An 18,957-nucleotide genomic window follows, 5' to 3' on the forward strand; every position below is an offset into this window, starting at 1 on the left:
TGCTACCATAGAGTGTTGTTTATTGTTCGATAGAATTTTTTCATGATAGGATATATTCCATAACCTTGGTGACACGACCCGTACCGAGGCCCTGACCGTAATGAAAATCCCGAATCACGAAGGCCCGAAAGATCCCTTAGCATGCGATCATAAGCATAATACGTATGGAATAAAAATGCGGAAGATAAACTGAAAACAAGAGGATCCCATAATCAAACTTAATATGTCATGACAACAATCCACAATAAAACCCAAATTCAATCAAAACAAATATATGAAGCCTCTACTAAACTGAACATACTAGTCTTTCTAAATCGGGACAAGGTCCCTGGTCAGACCATAAACCTAAAAAGGAATCAACATATGGGAAAGATGCCTTCCGAAGTGAGGGAGGCTCACCAACTCTAATTATCTGGAAATAATCTACTATTTAGCTGGACTCCGAGACTATGCCTCAGAACCTGAAATATAGGGGGTCAATACTTGAAAAGTATTGGTATGTAAAACAACCAAAAATAACGTATAATTCATGTAAGATAATTGAGAGCAATTCGAAATCAATCTAATAGAATATAAGTAAATACTCATGGCCACAACTCAGGAGTTTCTAAACATTCTTTTAAATCATGACTCAACTCTTTCCTTTACTAGTTGGTACACCCTACAAACATGATTACCCACGGCTAAATGGGTCCGCCATTTTTCTTGCTTCATTCATTTGTTGATTGTTATTCATCTCCGTGTTTAATTTCTTCTATTTTCTTGTCATTGTATTTGCAGCTGTATAAACATTTAGTTTGCAGTCCTTTTAACCTTTATCTGCCACTAAAAGGTTAGTTGACCTTGTCATTTTATTACTGGGATGTTTGTTTATCATCCTTTTGAGTATTTTAATTTATTTGTGATTTAAAATTTAATTTTAAGAATTAAAAGTTATAAATTAGTCAACAAATTACCAACTGTCAAGAATTTATTTTTAGAAAACCCTCCCACCAAAATATTTTAAAAATTACAAATTAATCAAAAAGCTGATTTACATGAATAGATCGATTATTGATCTAACCGATATAGATAGACTGACTATCGATCCTACCTATATATGGGCAGATCGATTATCGATCCGATAGATATAGACAGATTGATTCACTAAAGAATCGTACTATGTTATCTATAATACCATTGACCTCTTGCAACCTGCAGCTTTCAGGTCGTAATCGCAAAGGCAAACGTGAATACAATAGATATGGCTCATGCAAATGTGGCTTCTCTTCTGAGAACAATAGAATCGCTCTTGACATCCAATTCGTTGATGCAATCTCTATCCTGTGATCGAAGAGAAGACTTTTCCGCTCTTCATAAAAAGTTTCATGCAAGTGTGGCTTCTCTTATAGCCTCCTACTTATAAGTGTGGCGCGCTACACACCCATAAACAAGACTCTACCCGACGCGATTTCGCAGACACCCTGGGACCATGAACCATGCTTTGATACCAAGTTTGTCACGACTCGAACCGGGGCCCTGGCCGTGATGAGTATTCCGAACCATTAAGGCCCAAAACACCCTTGTCTGGTAATCATGCACATAATTCATATGATAATAAGAAATGCGAAAGATACGCAATATTATGAAAACATGGTCATAAATTCAATGAAAAATCAATAAAGGGGAAATTAATGTCCCACAACATCTATCGACATCTGAACAACTATCTGCGAAATCTCTACTACATGACTGAAATAAATTACTGTCTGAAAATTGGGACAAGGCCCCCAGTAGACCCAAAACTACTAAATGATAAATGAACTGACATACATCAGGCCTTCCAAAATATAGAAGGCTCACCACTTGATTCTGCAAATCTGTCGGAAGAGATCTACTGGTTATCTGGACCCCTAGACTGTGCCTCTGAACCTGAGAGGGAAGGGGGTCAATACAAAAGTACAGGTACGCAGAGAAATCAAAGCAAAAACATAATATTTTTACAAAATATAGGTGAGAGCCATTATAAAGCAGTTTCATATCAAATCTCTTGAAAACACATGGGCAAAATGTAATAGTTTTCAACAACAATGTAATGCAACTGAGCTAGGTGGAATACCCTACATATAACATTTACACCAGCTGTCAAACTTCGGTTGCCGCCGAGATTAGAGTATAAGTGAGGGGAAGACACACAAGATCACACAACAGGGCGTCCCGACCCAATAAAGTATAGTAGTGCCCAAGATCACTTAGCCTGGGCTCAAAACCATAGTCCCAATTTGGGAATGACATAAAGTCAAGTACACAGGATCACTTAGCCTGGTACCAAATTTCCATGTCGGCAAACATGATTTCCAGCAATGAGCCCTTACACTCAAACGCCTTCTTCGGGCATCCACCTATCTCATGAAAAATCAATGCATTCAACTTCATTTAATTCCATCATATATCATATTCTGTAGGGTATCGTCATATCTGACTTGCAAGCCATCAATATCACATCATTCTTTCATGCAACCATTATATTCATCATATTTCAACGAAACAATCCTCTCCTTGCAAGTCAAAAGTCATAACCATTTTCGAAATATCTCATGTCATGCTTGTCAAGATAATTTCAAACATTTCATATCATATGAGAATTCAAAATAAAATCATATCAAGAGAGGATTTCATATAATTCATGATCTCAAGTTAACATCTTTTCGGAATACATGCATATACGTATATCTTATATCAAATCACTTCCGGAATAGGCCTAAAGACCAAATCAATATCATAAAATGTTTAAAACATAATCATATTCGTAATTTCAAAATCCCCATTTTGAAAACATGAATTTTAAAGCCCATGATATTTTTGAGATAACCCCGCGTACACCTCTATATGCGGAAATCATAGGTGCTTCTTGAAGCCTACGTTGCGGGAATTCCAAATCTTCAATTTGTTTTGAAAACCCACGGTTGAATCTTGAGTTTCTTGGGTTTTTATTTTGAAACCCTAAGGAGAGTTCTTGAGAGAAAATTTGAGAAAAGGATTATATTTTGATGAATTGGGGGCTAACGAAATTTGGGTGAGATGAAATTACTAAAATGCCCCTAAGAAAACAAACAAAGTCGAAACTGTCCCTCAGTTGACAAGCTGACAGGCTGAAGTAAAACGGGTATAACTCCTTACTCAGATCTTGAATTTGGATTAAACCAGTTGAATTGGAAAGAACACTCAAAGAGATTTCATTTTATAGGTAGCAGCTCTCCCAGTTCATTATATTCAGGGAGTTATGATCGTTAGAAGTTGACCCTGAAATGCTGAAAACTAGGCAATAGACTATGCATTTTGCTACTGTTTTGAAATCCAAACGCAGCCTTATGCGTTCCAAAAAATTCCAAAACTTATTCGAGATGTAATATGAACTTGCCCGATCGTAACGCAACTTGAAAATCAAAAAACGGATGTCGGAAAGGTTGAAAAGTTGTATCCCGAAGATTGCCAGCTAAAATGACTCTAAGTCCTCTTAGAAAAATATTCTAGTTGTTAGCCCCTCAAACATAACACTAAAAATGAAATCGACTCGAGAATTTTATGGGGCATTATGATAGGAGTGATTACCACACGCATGTTAATAAAGAATAATTCAGTTCGGATCTATATACGTAGGAACGATGGTCTAAACTCTAGCCCGAAAATACGGGGTGTTACAATATACAAGTAAATCAATTTAAGGGGGTAAGGCCGAAAGGCCAAAACGACAATATCTCCAAAACATTCATGAAGCATAATTAAAATCATGGATTTCAAAACCCCTTTCTAAATTCATACTTGATAATCTTTAAATCATGTTCTAGTGTTTACAAGCTCAGTTTTTAGGATAAACCCCAAGTACCTCAAATTTGGAATTTGATGGATGCTTCTTGAAGCCTACGATTTGGGGATTCCAAATCTTCAATCAATTTCTAAAACCCACGGATGAATCTTGAGGGATCTTGATATTTTGGTTGAGACCTTAATGGTTAGTTCTTAAGGGAATTGGAGATAATGACCATATTTTGGTCAATTAGAAGCTTAATCCCGTGTTTAAGATGTTAAAGGGGTTGGAAAATACCCAAAACACCCTTAATAATTCGGGGAATACTGAAAAAGGCCAAGGCGTTTAGCAAGGCGCCGCCTCGCCTGTAGCCCGCGATAAGAAAGGTTCCGCCTTGCCTATCGCGTTGCTAAATTCCCAGCCAATGCGATAAGTGAGGCGCCGCGGCCTAATCGCGTTGGCTCACTGGTCCGTAACCCCAAACGTGCCCTTAAGCTCGTCTAAAAATTCCGGAACTCACCCGACACGTACTCTTGACTTGCCCCATCGCGTATCAACAAAAAAAATCAAGAAACGAAGGTCGGAAAGGTTGAAAATAAAATCCCCGAAGATTGAAAGTCAAAAATGAGACTAAGTCTCTTTGAAACTTAAGAAAATTTTCTAGTCTTTAACTCTAAGAGCATACTACTAAGAGTTAACGCACGTACGATTTTCGCGGGGTGTTACATTTCGGAAACAGCCTCTCTACCTCCACGAGGTAGTGATAAGGTCTGCATACGCTCTCCTCTCTCCAAGTTCAAATCAGAGGCACTATATTTTTATCCTTAGACTCCCTAAGTGAAAATTCTAGATCTGCCACTGTCGTCAGCCCATTTTTATAAAGTTTTTAAGCTCTTTTATGTTTTCTTTCTTTCCTTCTTTGTATAGAACTTATACCTACACAACACAACACAATTTATCGATGAAGGGTGTGCTAACTACCCTTTGATACATGTGGCTCCATCCATGCTACAACTAACCGAGTTACACAACTGTAGTGCAAAACTCGTGTGCTGACTACCCTTTGATATAGGTGGCTCCGTCCATGCTACAACTAATTGAGTTACACAACTGTAGTGCAAAACTAGTGGCTTCTTCTGGACGAATTCAAGAAGAGCAAGAATACATAGGAAACAAAGCTGTGGAGGTTTGTTCTTACAATGATCCAGGGGAACACAATCAGTGGTGTACACAGAACTTCTTGTTGTGATCCCGGCTATCATAGATAATACTAATGGGCCAGATATGCGTATCAGATCCTTCAAAAGTGGTTCATTTTTGAAGGATTTGACACGGCTACAGCATATTGTTTGGAGAGTACAAGCAACATAGAAAACGTCGGTTTTCAACTTTTACACCTTCAATGAAGATTCTATGAGGCTGGATAGCCCATAGTTAAGAATCAGCAACAATGAGAATTGAGTAATGATGTAACACTTGAATTATAATCAAGTTCTTGTACACCATAGACAGAATTAAATACGAAAAGAAACACAACTATTCATAGAAATTTGCAGGTTTCGACCATCCATGATGTACAAGTTAACAAGGAAACAAAGCGTAAAGTTGTGCATCAAGAGAATATAAATCGGAGTATGGCCCCGGAGGACTTGAATGACTTCTCTTCCAGACAATGGTTCTTCTCCTATCTAGTCCAGTTCTGAGCAAAAGCATCGATGAAAATGGATCATGTTAAGTCGTTAATAACAGGTTGTTAACAGTTTTGAAAAGTCAAAAACTTGTAAAGAGGGGATGAAGGATTATACTTCTGCAACTTTGTTCAGCTTATCTGTAACGTTCTGCAGTAGCTGAGAAAGGTCGCCGTCCCATTTGTAGAATTCTAGCTCTTTCTTGTCGAGTATCTTTTCAGCTACCTGTAAAGCAAGAAGAAGCAAGATTGTGGGCAGTAACTGGTTACCTTTTTTTCCTTTAACGTTCGTAGGTCTAAGAAGGAAAAGAAAAAATGCAATACGGTGACAACTTCTACGACAGCACTAGTTCTCGATAGTTTAGGATTACTCCATGTTACATTTCTTCTAATCTGAATTTATCGTCTGCCGGACATTTTTTACACTGATGAATACTGAAATTTTCGTTTTTACAATGTTGTTTAGTTTGTTTGAACAGACTAAGTTGATGTTAGGACTAAGTGATGATAAAGACAGGGACTAGTAATATTTCAACTATCCATCAAAGTGGAAGTACTAACGAGTAAAAGGGATCGAACGCCAACATGGTCTAGCTTGTGCTCGCTTTGGATACTTCTCACCAGCACAGATATGGGGCAACTCTACCTAGCAAGGCTTAGGTAAATGGAATGAACCGCCTAGTATTTTTTTTACCACCGCTCGGGATTTGAACCTCATCATATTTCTCCTCCCACTTCATTGACTACTAAGCCACACCCTTGGGTGTCCTCGGATACCCTTATTTCGCTCATGCCATACTTCTATGATGAAAATCTAGCTTTACATACCACAGTATCAGAAGTACAATGTAGAATAATACTAAAAACTTCAAAGAAGACATTACTGACCTTTCTCCCGATCATGCGACCTCCAGCTGAATGCGCAAAATAGGTGTTGTATAAATGGCAAATAAATGCTTGAGGATCCTTTTCTGATAGCTCCTCTAAGTAACGAGCATAGCTGACGCCAGGATAGTAGACGGTTCCGGGATGGCATGACCTTGCTGCCTAAACCATTCTAATCCTGTGTTCCTGAACTCAGCGTCTGCAGTCAAACGAATGAGAACTATGTGGAGAATGTGTGCTTGAAAATCGGAAGGCACAGATGTCTTTGCCGTATGTCAAAATTATTCACTTCATGGTGTAAACTCCATTAGTGAAAAGCATTACTAAACATAAAGGATACACCTTTCCGATGAACCATTGCTTCCTTTTGTAAGAGGCACTTGATGGCTATAAATACCTGCATTTTTTCCACAGGTAGTAACGAAAAATTTTCAGAATTATCAACACTCTTATACTTCCAAAAACTCATTGTGATCAAGATGTTGTCGAGTGTGCTCGATGAATTTGATAGTTTGAGGTACCGCTACTGTCAAATTGTGAACAATTTATCCTGGGAGGAAAAATTCCACAACCTCTAGTACTTGAGGGGAATTAATTCCTTAAGGACATTCCGTGAATTCGGAGGACTTGGTTCTTATTCTGTTTCATCTTATTTCTTAAAAGAAAAAAGGGAAAAGGCTCAAATATGCCATCGAACTATCAAAAATGGCTCATTTATGTCATCCGTTACAAGTTTGGCTCGTTTATGCCATTGCCGTTATAAAACAAGTTCATCCATGCCATTACTGGTTAACGGTGGTTTTTTCAAAAACAGTTTTTCCCCGTGTTGTTCTACTAGAGGTCCACATCATTAATTAAAACAAAGAGAAAAGGCTCAAATATGCCATCGAGCTATCAAATATACCATTGAGGTCCACATGCCATTATAGCAACTGCAGAATGAAGTGCAACTCGTTAGTCGCTCCACGACAGTGATTAACAAAAATATTGCCTTACAAGCTCATTTGTTGTATCTCCCTCATGTATTGTTAGATCAACTGAAATTCTAATTCACTTCTTGATTATTTATGTGATGATCTAAAGAAATGGACCTTAGGCCTAATTCAACGCAGAAGCTAGCTGAAGAGCTGAGGATTGCCGGAGATCATATAAATAGGCCAAATGCTCCTTAAACGTGATAAAGACTAATAAATTACCTGATCGGCTTCCAAGGAGATGTGATCTCTTTCGTATTGTAACATATTTTTGAGTTGATAGAAATTTTAGTAATATTACTCAGTTGGGGATTACTAAATTTTTGAGTTCATGACTCATAATGGTTAACACGATCGCACAGTCATTTTATTTGGTAACGTTATTTATTAAATGAACGTAAATGTGCATTTATATGGTGATTCTCTTGTTTTAGTTTAAAAGCAATTGCTGAAATTTCATTTCGGAATATAGCTAGAAAGATTGAATTTCAAGGATTTCATCATAGTTCTTACTGTTTAAATTTTAAATTTACCATTACATTACCATGTTTTAGTATTATTCTCTGGCTTTCTGTATATTTTAAATAAGGGACATTTATTTCTCGACTGCTTTGAACTGTTTATCTTTAGCAAAGGGTCTATCGAAAATATCCTCTTTACTTCTGAGATAGCGGTAAAGTTTGCGTACACTCTACCATCTCCAGATCCCACTACGTGTATAAAGCACTATACATTTTTTTCCAAGTGCACCCTTTTTTACAGAGATAAAGGACCATTTATGTTCAATATTAGATTACAGGGACCTAAGTGAACCTACTATGTAAAGTTAAGGGACTGTTTGGGCTGATAAATTTTGCAGATATCATTTCAGCCCCTCAAATTTTATCTTGGTTAGGTACTCTTTATCTTTTGTTCTTTATACATTTATCTATTGTTACTCATAAATAATATTGTCATTTCTTCTATCCTTTTCTCAAATATCTTTTGAAGCTGTCTGATCTGCCATTGAAAGTTAGTTTCCATTAATTATTCTCTCATTTTATCAAAGTTTTAGAGCAAAAACAATACCTGTAGTGGCTTGTCAATGTATAACTTAGCTCTTTGTACTATGTATATAATTATGTTGCTCGAACTCCTCAAAAATAACGTGGATTACGTGTTGTATCCTTCAAAAGTTGTGCATTTTGTGAAGGATCTTACGCGGGTGTGACAACTTTTTTAAAAGTCGTCCCAGCAACATAGAAAACACTACCTAAGTAAGCGAAGCGGAGTTTTGAACCACAATCTTTTTTGCGTACTGGGAGTTGAATTATTTTTACGCGTTAAATGAGCTAAAGCTACTGAGTTTGGTACTAAACTCACTGTTAACCTGTGATAGCTATGATTAAGGCAAATACATTACCTGATCTTTTTAGTTTATGCGTGCCTGTTCAGCAAATCTGTGTATCTCGTTATTTGTAATACCATTGACCTCTTGCAACCCTGCAGCTTTCAGGTCATAAGCATTAACCGCAAAGGAAAGAAACGAGAATACAGTAGATATGGCTCATGCAAGTGTGGCTTCTCTTATGAGAACGATAGAATCGCTCTTGATATCCAATTCGCCAATGCAATCTCTAATCCCAAAGCAAGAACTTTGCGCTCTTCGCGAAAAAGTTAGTTCCCTGGAATTATTTGTCAAGAACTTTGAGAAAAACAATGTTTCTGGAGAAATGACAGATTTTGAAGTAGAGGTAAAAGAAGTTATTCAACTGAGACTAACAGAAACTGTAGTGGGAGAAAATAAAAGCATCATAGGAATCATTGGCTCAATATTTTTCAAAGGAATCTCGAATATATGGACACGCAGAAAGTTTCGTAAAAGCCTTCAACAATTAGCAAAGGACATTGATCATGTCTGGAAAGAGACAACAAAGATTCAAGATAAAGGCAAACAAGTATCAAAGGAATCATTGGTTCATGATTTTGCAAGTTCAACAAACGCTATTCTGAATGTTAACAATAATATGGTTGGACGTGATGATCTAAAGGAACACTTGTTAGAAGATCCGACTATAACCTACCCCCATGAGCACAAAGTCATCCCGATTGTTGGGATGGGAGGCATAGGTAAAACAACCTTAGCGAAAGAAGTTTTCAATCATGGATCAGTTCTATGCCATTTTGATGTTCGTGCTTGGGCTATTGTATCTCAACAACACAAAATAAAGGAAATTTTGCTGAGCCTTCTGTAATCGACGAACAAAATGGATGACACGGTTAAGACGAAAAAGATCTAAAAGACATGCTGCAAAAAAGTTTAAAGAGAAAGAGGTACTTAATTGTCTTGGATGATATCTGGAGTTGTGAAGTGTGGGATGGCATGAGACGATGCTTTCCAACTGAAGACTTCAATGCAGGGAGTCGAACACTGTTGACTACCCGTAACAATGAAGTAGCTTGTTATGCTGATACGGAGAATCTTTCTATGCAGATGGGCTTCATGAATAAAAATGAGAGTTGGGACCTTTTCAAAAGTGCAGCATTTTCAAGTGAAGCATTACCATTTGAGTTCGAGAGTGTTGGAAAGCAAATCGCACATGAATACCACGGGTTACCACTAACTATTGTCGTGGTTGCTGGACTTCTCAAATCTAAATGGGAAATAGATGATTGGGAAAGTGTAGCTAAAGATGTCAAGTCATTCGTCACAAATGATCCTGACAAACAATGTTCACGTGTGCTTGGGTTGAGTTACAATCACTTGACTAGCGATCTAAAGACTTGTCTACTGCATTTCGGAATTTTTCTAGAAGACAGTGATATTCCAGTGAAGAGATTGGTGAGATCATGGATGGCTGAGGGTTTTCTGAAGTTGGAAAATGATTTGGAAGGAGAGGCTGAGAAGTGTTTGCAAGAGCTTGTCGATAGATGTCTAGTTCTCGTATGCAAGAAAAGTCTAGATGGAACAAAAATTAGATCATGTAAGGTTCATGATCTAATATATGCCCTGTGCTTGAGAGAAATTCAAAGGGAGAACATTTTTATCATGAATGACATTGTCCCTTTATACACAGATTTTCCATATCCCAGTAGGCAAAAAATGCAGCCCTTTAAACGCGTGACTGGTGATAAAATTAATGATTATTGTCGCTATAGTCATTATAGGGCTCTTCTTACCCCTGTACATCGTCAGTTGAGAGATCATGACAACAACGATCTTGTGAAAAGAACCCATTCTATTTTCTCCTTCCATATTTCATTTTTATCTCCTCTTATTAAATCAGAGCTTTTTCTCAAAGTCTTGGAGTTGAGACACTAGATTTATAATTCCCTGTAGAGATACTAAGCCTCATCTGGTTGAGGTATCTATCATATCTCTGTCTTGAGAATTTTCGCGTACCTCCAGAAATTTATAGGTTATGGAATCTGCAGACATTCATTGTTCAAGGGCGTGGTGGATCAATTCTAATATCTTTTCCTGAGAATTTGGGGACTAATGCAATTAAGGCATCTTAAACTGCCCCAATTTTATCTGCCAAATCCTCCAAGAGTATCTGCTGACAAAGGGAGTCACATGGGATTTTCCACGTTGTTGCAGGAAGAGGGTTATGAGACTGACTTGAGTATTCGGGACTCTGGGCTTCTCAACAATCTTGTCCATCTGCAGCAACTTGAAACATTGGGAATTAAACTTTGCTTTAATCTTTTGCCAGCAAGTGCAAAAGCTTTTCCAGCAACGCTCAAGAAGCTGAAGTTGGAAGCAACTGCTCCAAGTTGGTCGTACTTAGACATTATAGCTAAGTTGCCTAACCTTGAGGTGCTGAAGCTGATGCGTGGTGCTTGTCGTGGAGATGAATGGCATCCAAATGTTAGGGGATTTACTCGATTTAAGTTTTGTTAATTGCAGATGATTCTCTCAAGTACTGGAAAGCCACAGATGACAATTTTCCAGTACTTGAGAGCCTTGTGCTTAAAGAATGCAGTTATTTGAAAGATATACCCACTGAGTTTGCAGAAATCCACACACTACAACTGATTGAGTTAACAAGGTGTCTTTCCGAACTTGGCGAATCTGCTGCAAGAATTCAACAAGAACAAGAAGAACTCGGAAACAACCCCGTGGACGTTCGTATCTCCCGTCCATGTAAGTATATAGTATTTATCAGGGTCACACTCTGTTTCTCATTTCCACAAGTCAAGTCGTATACAAAAGTTATTTAGCTTTGCCCCATATTCTTTTACAAAAATAACTTTGACAAAATTTGGTTAAAACTCTACTTAATATGTAAGAGAAATTGGCAAGAATATCCCTTATATTTGAGGGTAGTTCAAAATGGCCCCTTACATATATTTTTGAGCAATTTTGGTACTTTAGTTTACCTCCGTCTATCAATAGTTGTCCACTATTAACTTGACACATAAGTTAAGAAATAGTAAATGATAGGGCTAGTTTTACCATATTACCCTTTGAATCTAATAAATCTAATGCTTTGGTAAACACATTGGATAATGAATCGTATTTAATGCTAAGGGTAAAATGGGTAAATTATTCATTGGTTTCAAAATGGACAAGTATTATTTACATTTATTTTTGATATAGTCGAGTAAATTTTAAAGAATTGTGAAAAAGAAAATTTAATATGAACTCACATTTCTAGGTGTTCTCTTTGCATTTTTATTTTCTAGTTTATTGCATAATTTGGTGTAGCTTGTTTCGCTTCATTACATTGATTTCTTTGTAACAATTCTTCGAACATATATATCACTAATGCAAAAATGTATACTTAAACTATGCCTTTTGATATTTCTATACTTTAATTGACATGATTTGATGGTAAATGGGAGATTTTATATTTCTAATTTATATTGCTTTGTTATAGTAAGACACGATGTAAGAAGGCTTGACATCGACTAAGTATTGTGGATTCTTTGAGCAGCTTTTGAAAAAAAGAACACAAGGAGAGGACGAGCAACAAGAGTATTCAATCGGTTTCTATCCAGTATGGGGAGTTTGATTCGATAAATTTATGTTGTAATGTCTTATAACTTGTTAATTCTTATTGTACTGTACTTTTTCTCCTTCATGGAGCAATTTATATTGTTTGAACTAGATGATGATTTAGTTTAGACAATAGTTTAATTGGTTTAATATTTGTTGTGTATGATTCTCTCGAGATGATTTAGTAGAGACCATCCATAATTTAGAGTCCGTGGATTCAGAATGTTTGTCACACTATCATATGATTTTCCTATGTCTGTGCCTGTTCACATGAAGTTAGAGTTGAAAGAAGCGAGTTCGGTTGAATACGCTCTAAATCTACATCTGACTAATGTGACTCGTCGAACTTCTACTGACCCTTTATGTTTCTTCCGGGGGGAGGGGGGGGGGGGGGGGGGGGGGTGATTTTGATTCAGAAGGACATCAGTAAATAATATGTAACTAGATTTATTTTTCTTTCATTTTCAAGGAAGCCTTGTCCGAGGAACGCTCAGACCAAAGTATCCTTGCATTCTTGCAAGAGGCTGTTTCCACGTCTTGAACTTGTGAACTCCGGGCCACACAGCAACAACTTTACCTGTTATTTCTCTAAATTGTTATAAGGCATAATACATAGCAGGACCTTTAACTTGACATCAAATTATAACTATGACCTTTAACCACACAAAAGCTGAATAAAAAAACACTCCAATCCTACCTGGCAAAATGCGTGTATACACTCCAAACCTAGTGCAGAACATTTTCCAACAATGCTCAAGAAGTTAAACCTGGTCGGAACTCGCCTGCATGGGAGGACTTGAACATCATAGGTAAGTGGCCAAACCTTGAGGTGCTGAAACTGAAACCTACAGAATTGTAGTGCAAAGCTCGTGGCTTCTGCTGAACGAATTCAAGAAGAGAAAGAATCTCTGGGAAGCAAAGCTGTGAATGTTCGTTCTTACAAAGAGCAAAATCATTGCCTTTGAAATTTCAAATAATTTTGAAGTTTATAGTTGACCATTTATATTTATATTTATATATATATATATATATTAAAAAATTACTAGGCGGATAAGAAATTAAGTTATATTATCCAAAATAAATCCTTTCCATTAATTCTAAAGAGTCTTGAGATCTAAAATTAATATTACCTAACATTGTCTGATAGTATGAGTCTTGAGAAGAAGATGCTACTCCTTTGCCTTTGTCTGCCGAAGATTGACCAGTTGGTCTCATGCTGAAACAAATATTAGTTTATTTGTTTCATTTTAATTTGTAATCTACTTAACTGATCCGCTAATTGATTGTCTTTTCCTTTTACATATTCAAATACAATATTTTTATAGACTGATATTGTATCCATAAAATTAAGCTATCTTCTTTTGCTGCTAGCTTTATCATTTATTTTTTGATAGAATTTAACTATTGCTTCGCAATCTGTTCTTACTAAAACTTCTTCTTTGTTTAAAATATATAGTTTAAAACTATTTAAGCCATATACTATTGCTTGTACTTCTAAATCTATGCTACTCATATTTCCTTGTTCTTTATATAGACCACTTTGGTATGCGCAAATTTGTTCCTCATTTTTATTACTATATTTGTTCGGTCTGGCTTTTAGGATTGCTCCCCATCCTAGTTTACTTCCATCAGTCTCAATAATTAAATAATCTGCTTCTAAAGGAATTTTTAAGTCAATAATATTTTTAACTTTTTCACTAATTTGTTGTACTAATTTACTATCTTCTATGTTAAAATATTTTTGCCCTTTACTACCTGTTTTAGCATATAAAGGTCCTGCTATTTTTCCTAAGTCTTGAATAAAATTTCTAGTATAATTTACTAATCCTAAAAACTTTTGTAGATTTTTTGTATTATCTAATTTATCCGGCATATCTAATACCTTTTTTGCTATGTATGGTTAGAGTTTTATCTTTCCTTCTCCTAAAGTTACTGCCAAAAAATTAATATAAGTTTTACATAATTCAATTTTCTTTTTACTAATTATTATTACATGTTTAACAAATAATCTAAATACTGTCTGTAGATGTAATCTAAATACTGTCTGTAGATGTCCTAGGTGTTCCTGCATATTCTGACTAAATACTAAAATATTATATATATATAAACTAATACAAAATTTTTATATTCTGCGAAAATATCATCCATTTTTCTTTGGAAAATGGGTGGAGCAGTCTTTAGGCCAAATATATATATAGTATATTAAAAGTGTGAGCCTTCGAAATATTGTTTGAACTTTTTGCGCTTCATTAAAAGTTTCTTCTTTAGATAAAATTGTCTTTTCACTATTTTCATAATATTTAAAGATTTAAAAATTAATTAAATATTTATATTAAAACTTTCCTTATTAGAAGTCTTCAGAATTAATGACAAAGTTCAACTAGAAAAGGTAACAAATGTTTCTTTAAAAAAAGACAAATTCCATTTATAAAAGATAACAATTTAAAAAAAAAAAAAAACTCCCAAATAAAAAATTGTCATTAAAGATTTTTTTTTTTTTAATATTTAAGGAAAGAAAAATAAAAATTTCAGTTGTATTGTGCATCTATTTCAAATTTTTGGTTAGTACATTCTTCATATTTACCATACATTTAATTCTTTGATTCGTTATTACAAATTTACTTTATTTTTGGTTAGATATTTCAATTTGATTTTCATATTATTGTTAACTTAGCTTCAGATGTGGTTTGTTTTTTTGTTCTTTCACCACTTAAATTTGGTGTAGTTGTATTTGGGAAGTTATTTGAATTTTTTGCACTTCATTAAAAATATTTTCAATAGACAAAATCGTTTAATTTTAATAATGAAAAGTTACACCTGTGAAGCACGTGCGGCTAAACTAGTTTATTTGTACGTCCCTGTGGAGAGTGTGTGCTTGAAAATTGGAAGGCACACATATCTTTGCCGTTATGTCAAAATTAATCACTTCATGGTATAAACTCCATTAGTGTAAAGCATTACTAAACATAAAGGATACACCTTTTTTCGATGAACCATTGCTTCCTTTTGTAAGAGGCATTTGATGGATATAAATACTTGCATTTTTTCCACAGGTAGTAACGAAAAATTTTCAGAATTATAAACACTCTTCTACTTCCAAAAACTCATTGTGATCAAGATGTTGTTGAGCATTTTCAGAATTTCCAAAGATGGTTTAGCATTATTCTCTGGCTTCCAAGGAGATGTAATTTCTCTATATTTTAAATAAGGGGCATCTATTTCTCTACTGCTTTGAACTGTTTATCTTTTGCCAAGGGTCTATCGGAAACATCCTCTCTATCTTTAAGATAACAGTAAGATTTGCGTACGCTCTACCCTCTCCAGATCCCACTATGTGTATAAAGCACTACATTTTTTTCAAAGTGCACCCTTTTTTACAGAGACAAAGGACCATTTATGTTCAACATAATATTATAGGGACTGTAATTATACAAGATAGCAGTAAGCTTCTTGTTTATTCAACAATGGAGGAAGTACAGAGTTTGATAGTGTTTGTAGAAGAAAGGAAGGAAGAGAACTGAGAGAGGAAGAAGATGAGAGAGAAGAGTAACTGCCTGTATTCATTGTACTTCAATGTGTATAGTCAGATACATTTATAGGCTAGAGATTAGGCTAACTAAGTAACTAACTAGCCGTTTGCACTAGTGTAACTAACTGAAAACAGGTATAAAAGAAAAACAACTAGTCTATTAAATGATTCAACGGTTCAACAAAACATCAAACGAATACACAACTGTTGAGAAAATAATGGTTGGACGTGATGATCAAAGGGAACGGTTGTTAAATGATCTGACTACAAGCTACTTTGGTGAACCCAAAGTCATCCCGATTGTCGGTACGGGAGGCATAGGTAAAACAACCTTAGCGAAAGAAGTTTATAATCATGAATCAATTCTACGCCGTTTTGATGTTCGTGCCTAGGCTACTGTATCTCAACAGCACAACAGAAAGGAAATTTTGCTGGGCCTTTTGCAATCGACGATCAAAATGGATGATACGGTTAAGATGAAAGGTGAAGCAGATCTAGCAGATTTTCTGCAGAAAAGCTTAAAGGGAAAGAGATTTTTAATTGTCTTGGATGATATCTGGAGTTGTGAAGTGTGGGATGGCATGAGACGATGCTTTCCAACTGAAGACTTCAATGCGGGGAGTCGAATACTGTTGACTACCCGTAACAATGAAGTAGCCTGTTATGCTGGTACGGAGAATCTTTCCATGCAGATGAACTTCATGGATCAAGATGAGAGTTGGAACCTTTTCAAAAGGGCAGCATTTTCAAATGAAGCATTGTCATCTGAGTTTGAGACTATTGGGAAGAAAATCGCGGAGAAATGTCACGGGTTACCACTAACTATTGTCGTAGTTGCTGGGCTTCTCAAATCTAAAAGGGAAATAGAAAATTGGAAAAGTGTTGCCAAAGATGTCACGTCATTCATCAGAAATGATCCTGATGAACAATGTTCACGTGTGCTTGGGTTGAGTTACAATCACTTGAGTAGCGATCTAAAAGCATGTCTTCTGCATTTCGGGATTTTTCCAGAAGACAATGAGATTCCAGTGAAGAAATTGATGAGATCATGGATGGCTGAGGGGTACCTGAAGTTAGAAAATGATTTGGAAGGAGAGGTTGAGAAGTGTTTGCAAGAGCTTGTCGATAGATGTCTAGTCCTCATCTTCAAGAAAAGTCTAGATGGAACAAAAATTAGATCATGTAAGGTTCATGATCTAATATATGACCTGTGCGTGAGAGAGATTCAAAGGGTGAACATTTTTATCATGAACGACATTGTGCCTGATTACTCAGATTCAGATTCAGATTCAGAAGGTCGATATCTCAGTATGCAAAAAATGTAGCCCTTTAAACGAACCTCTGTACATTGTCCCTATGGTCTTTATAGGGCTCTTCTTACCCCTGTACATCGTCAGGTGAGATATCCTGACAACCATCATTTGAAACGAACCCGTTCTATTTTCTCTTTTCATCTTCAGGATTCAATGTTACCCCCTGTTCTCAAATCAAAGCTTATTAATTTCAAATTACTCAAAGTCTTGGAGTTGAGACACAGAGAGATTGATGTTTTCCCACTACAGATACTAAGCCTCTTCTGGTTGAGGTACCTATCATTGCACTGCAATGAAAATTTAAAAATACCTCCAGAAATTTGCAGGTTATGGAATCTGCAGACATTCATTGTTAAAGGGTTTAATCAATCTGCAGTTATAACTTTTCCTGAGGAAATTTGGGGACTAATGCAATTGCGGCATCTTAAACTGCCCAGATTTTATTTGCCAGATTGCCCAAGTGGATCTGTTGACAAAGGAAGGCACTTGGATTTTTCAAACTTACAAACTATTTCTTACTTGTCTCCACGTTGTTGCACGAAGGAGGTTATTATGGGGATTCAGAATGTCAAAGAATTAGGAATCTGTGGATATAAGACTGACTCTAATAGTATTCGGGACACTAGGCTTCTCAACAATCTTGTCCATCTGCAGCAACTTGAAACATTGAATTTTATATTTTTCTTTCCCCATTTTCCAGCAAGTGGAAAAGCTTTTCCAGCAACTCTCAAGAAGCTGAAGTTGGAAAGAACTTTGATAAGTTGGTCGTACTTGGACATCATAGCTGAATTGCCTAACCTTGAGGTGCTGAAGCTGGTGGATCGTGCTTGTCTTGACAATGAATGGTATCCAAATGTCAGGGGATTTACTCGATTGAAGGTTTTGTTAATTGAAGGTGATTATCTCAAGTACTGGGAAGCCACAAATGACAATTTTCCTGTCCTTGAGCGCCTTGTGCTTAAAGAATACATATATTTGAAATAGATACCCATTGATTTTGCAGAAATCCACACACTACAACTGATTGAGTTATCATGGTGTCTTCCCAAACTTGGGGAATCTGCAGCACGAATTCAAAAAGAACAAGAAGACCTTGGAAACAACCCCGTGGACGTTCATATCTCCAATCCATGCAAGTATATAGTAGTATTTATAAGGGTCACACTCTGTTTCTCATTTCCACAAGTCAAGTCGAACACTAAAGTTATTTAGCTTTGCCCCATATTCTTTCACAAAAATAACTTTGACAAAATTTGATTAAAACTCTACTTAAAACATAAGAGAAAATAACCAGAATATATCTTATATTTGAGGGTAGTTCAAAATGTCCCCTTAAATATATTTTTGAGCAATTTTGGTACTTTAGCTTAAGCTTTCTAAATGTGAGTACATTTGGTCTAATTGTTACTATTTCCGTCTATCAATAGTTGTCCACTATTAACTTGACACATAAGTTAAGAAATAGTAAATGATAGGGCTAGTTTTACCATATTACCCTTTGAATCTAATAAATCTAATTCTTTGAAAAATACATTGGATAATGAATCGTATTTAATGCTAAGGGTAAAATGGGTAAATTATCCATTGGTTTCAAAATGGACAAGTATTCTTGACATTTATTTTTGATATAGTCGAGTAAATTTTAAAGAATTGTGAAAAAGAAAATTTGATATGAACTCACATTTCAAGGTGTTCTCTTTGCATTTTTATTTTCTAGTTTGTTGCTGGATTTGGTGTAGCTTGTTTCGCTTCATAACATTGATTTCTCTGTAACAATTCGTCTAACATAATATATCACGTG

At 35.9% G+C, this 18,957-nt stretch overlaps 2 protein-coding genes and 2 pseudogenes across 2 annotated transcripts in view; 3 read left to right on the forward strand and 1 right to left on the reverse strand.

The window, feature by feature from the left end:
- Nucleotides 1–4,409: 4,409 nt before the first annotated feature.
- On the reverse strand, nt 4,410–6,828 carry LOC124885534 (annotated as a pseudogene).
- Nucleotides 6,829–8,265: 1,437 nt separating this feature from the next.
- Nucleotides 8,266–12,567, forward strand: LOC107876980 (late blight resistance protein R1-A-like). The gene is given in 4 exon segments (XM_047415038.1): nt 8,266–8,344; nt 8,822–9,592; nt 9,595–11,459; nt 12,196–12,567. Coding segments are annotated over 2 exon segments (1,758 nt in total). The 5' UTR covers nt 8,266–8,344; nt 8,822–8,874; the 3' UTR covers nt 10,635–11,459; nt 12,196–12,567.
- A 3,487-nt stretch (nt 12,568–16,054) lies between these two features.
- LOC107876260 lies at nt 16,055–18,103 on the forward strand (annotated as a pseudogene).
- A 621-nt stretch (nt 18,104–18,724) lies between these two features.
- Nucleotides 18,725–18,957, forward strand: part of LOC124885535 (putative late blight resistance protein homolog R1A-3) — a 1,665-nt gene continuing 1,432 nt past the window's right edge. Inside the window, exon 1 of the mRNA XM_047393432.1 lies at nt 18,725–18,728. Coding sequence (XP_047249388.1) covers nt 18,725–18,728 — 4 coding nt within the window. The remainder of the gene's footprint in view (nt 18,729–18,957) is intronic.

This window comes from Capsicum annuum, chromosome 7 (genome assembly GCF_002878395.1).
Source record: "Capsicum annuum cultivar UCD-10X-F1 chromosome 7, UCD10Xv1.1, whole genome shotgun sequence".
Lineage (NCBI taxonomy): Eukaryota > Viridiplantae > Streptophyta > Magnoliopsida > Solanales > Solanaceae > Capsicum > Capsicum annuum.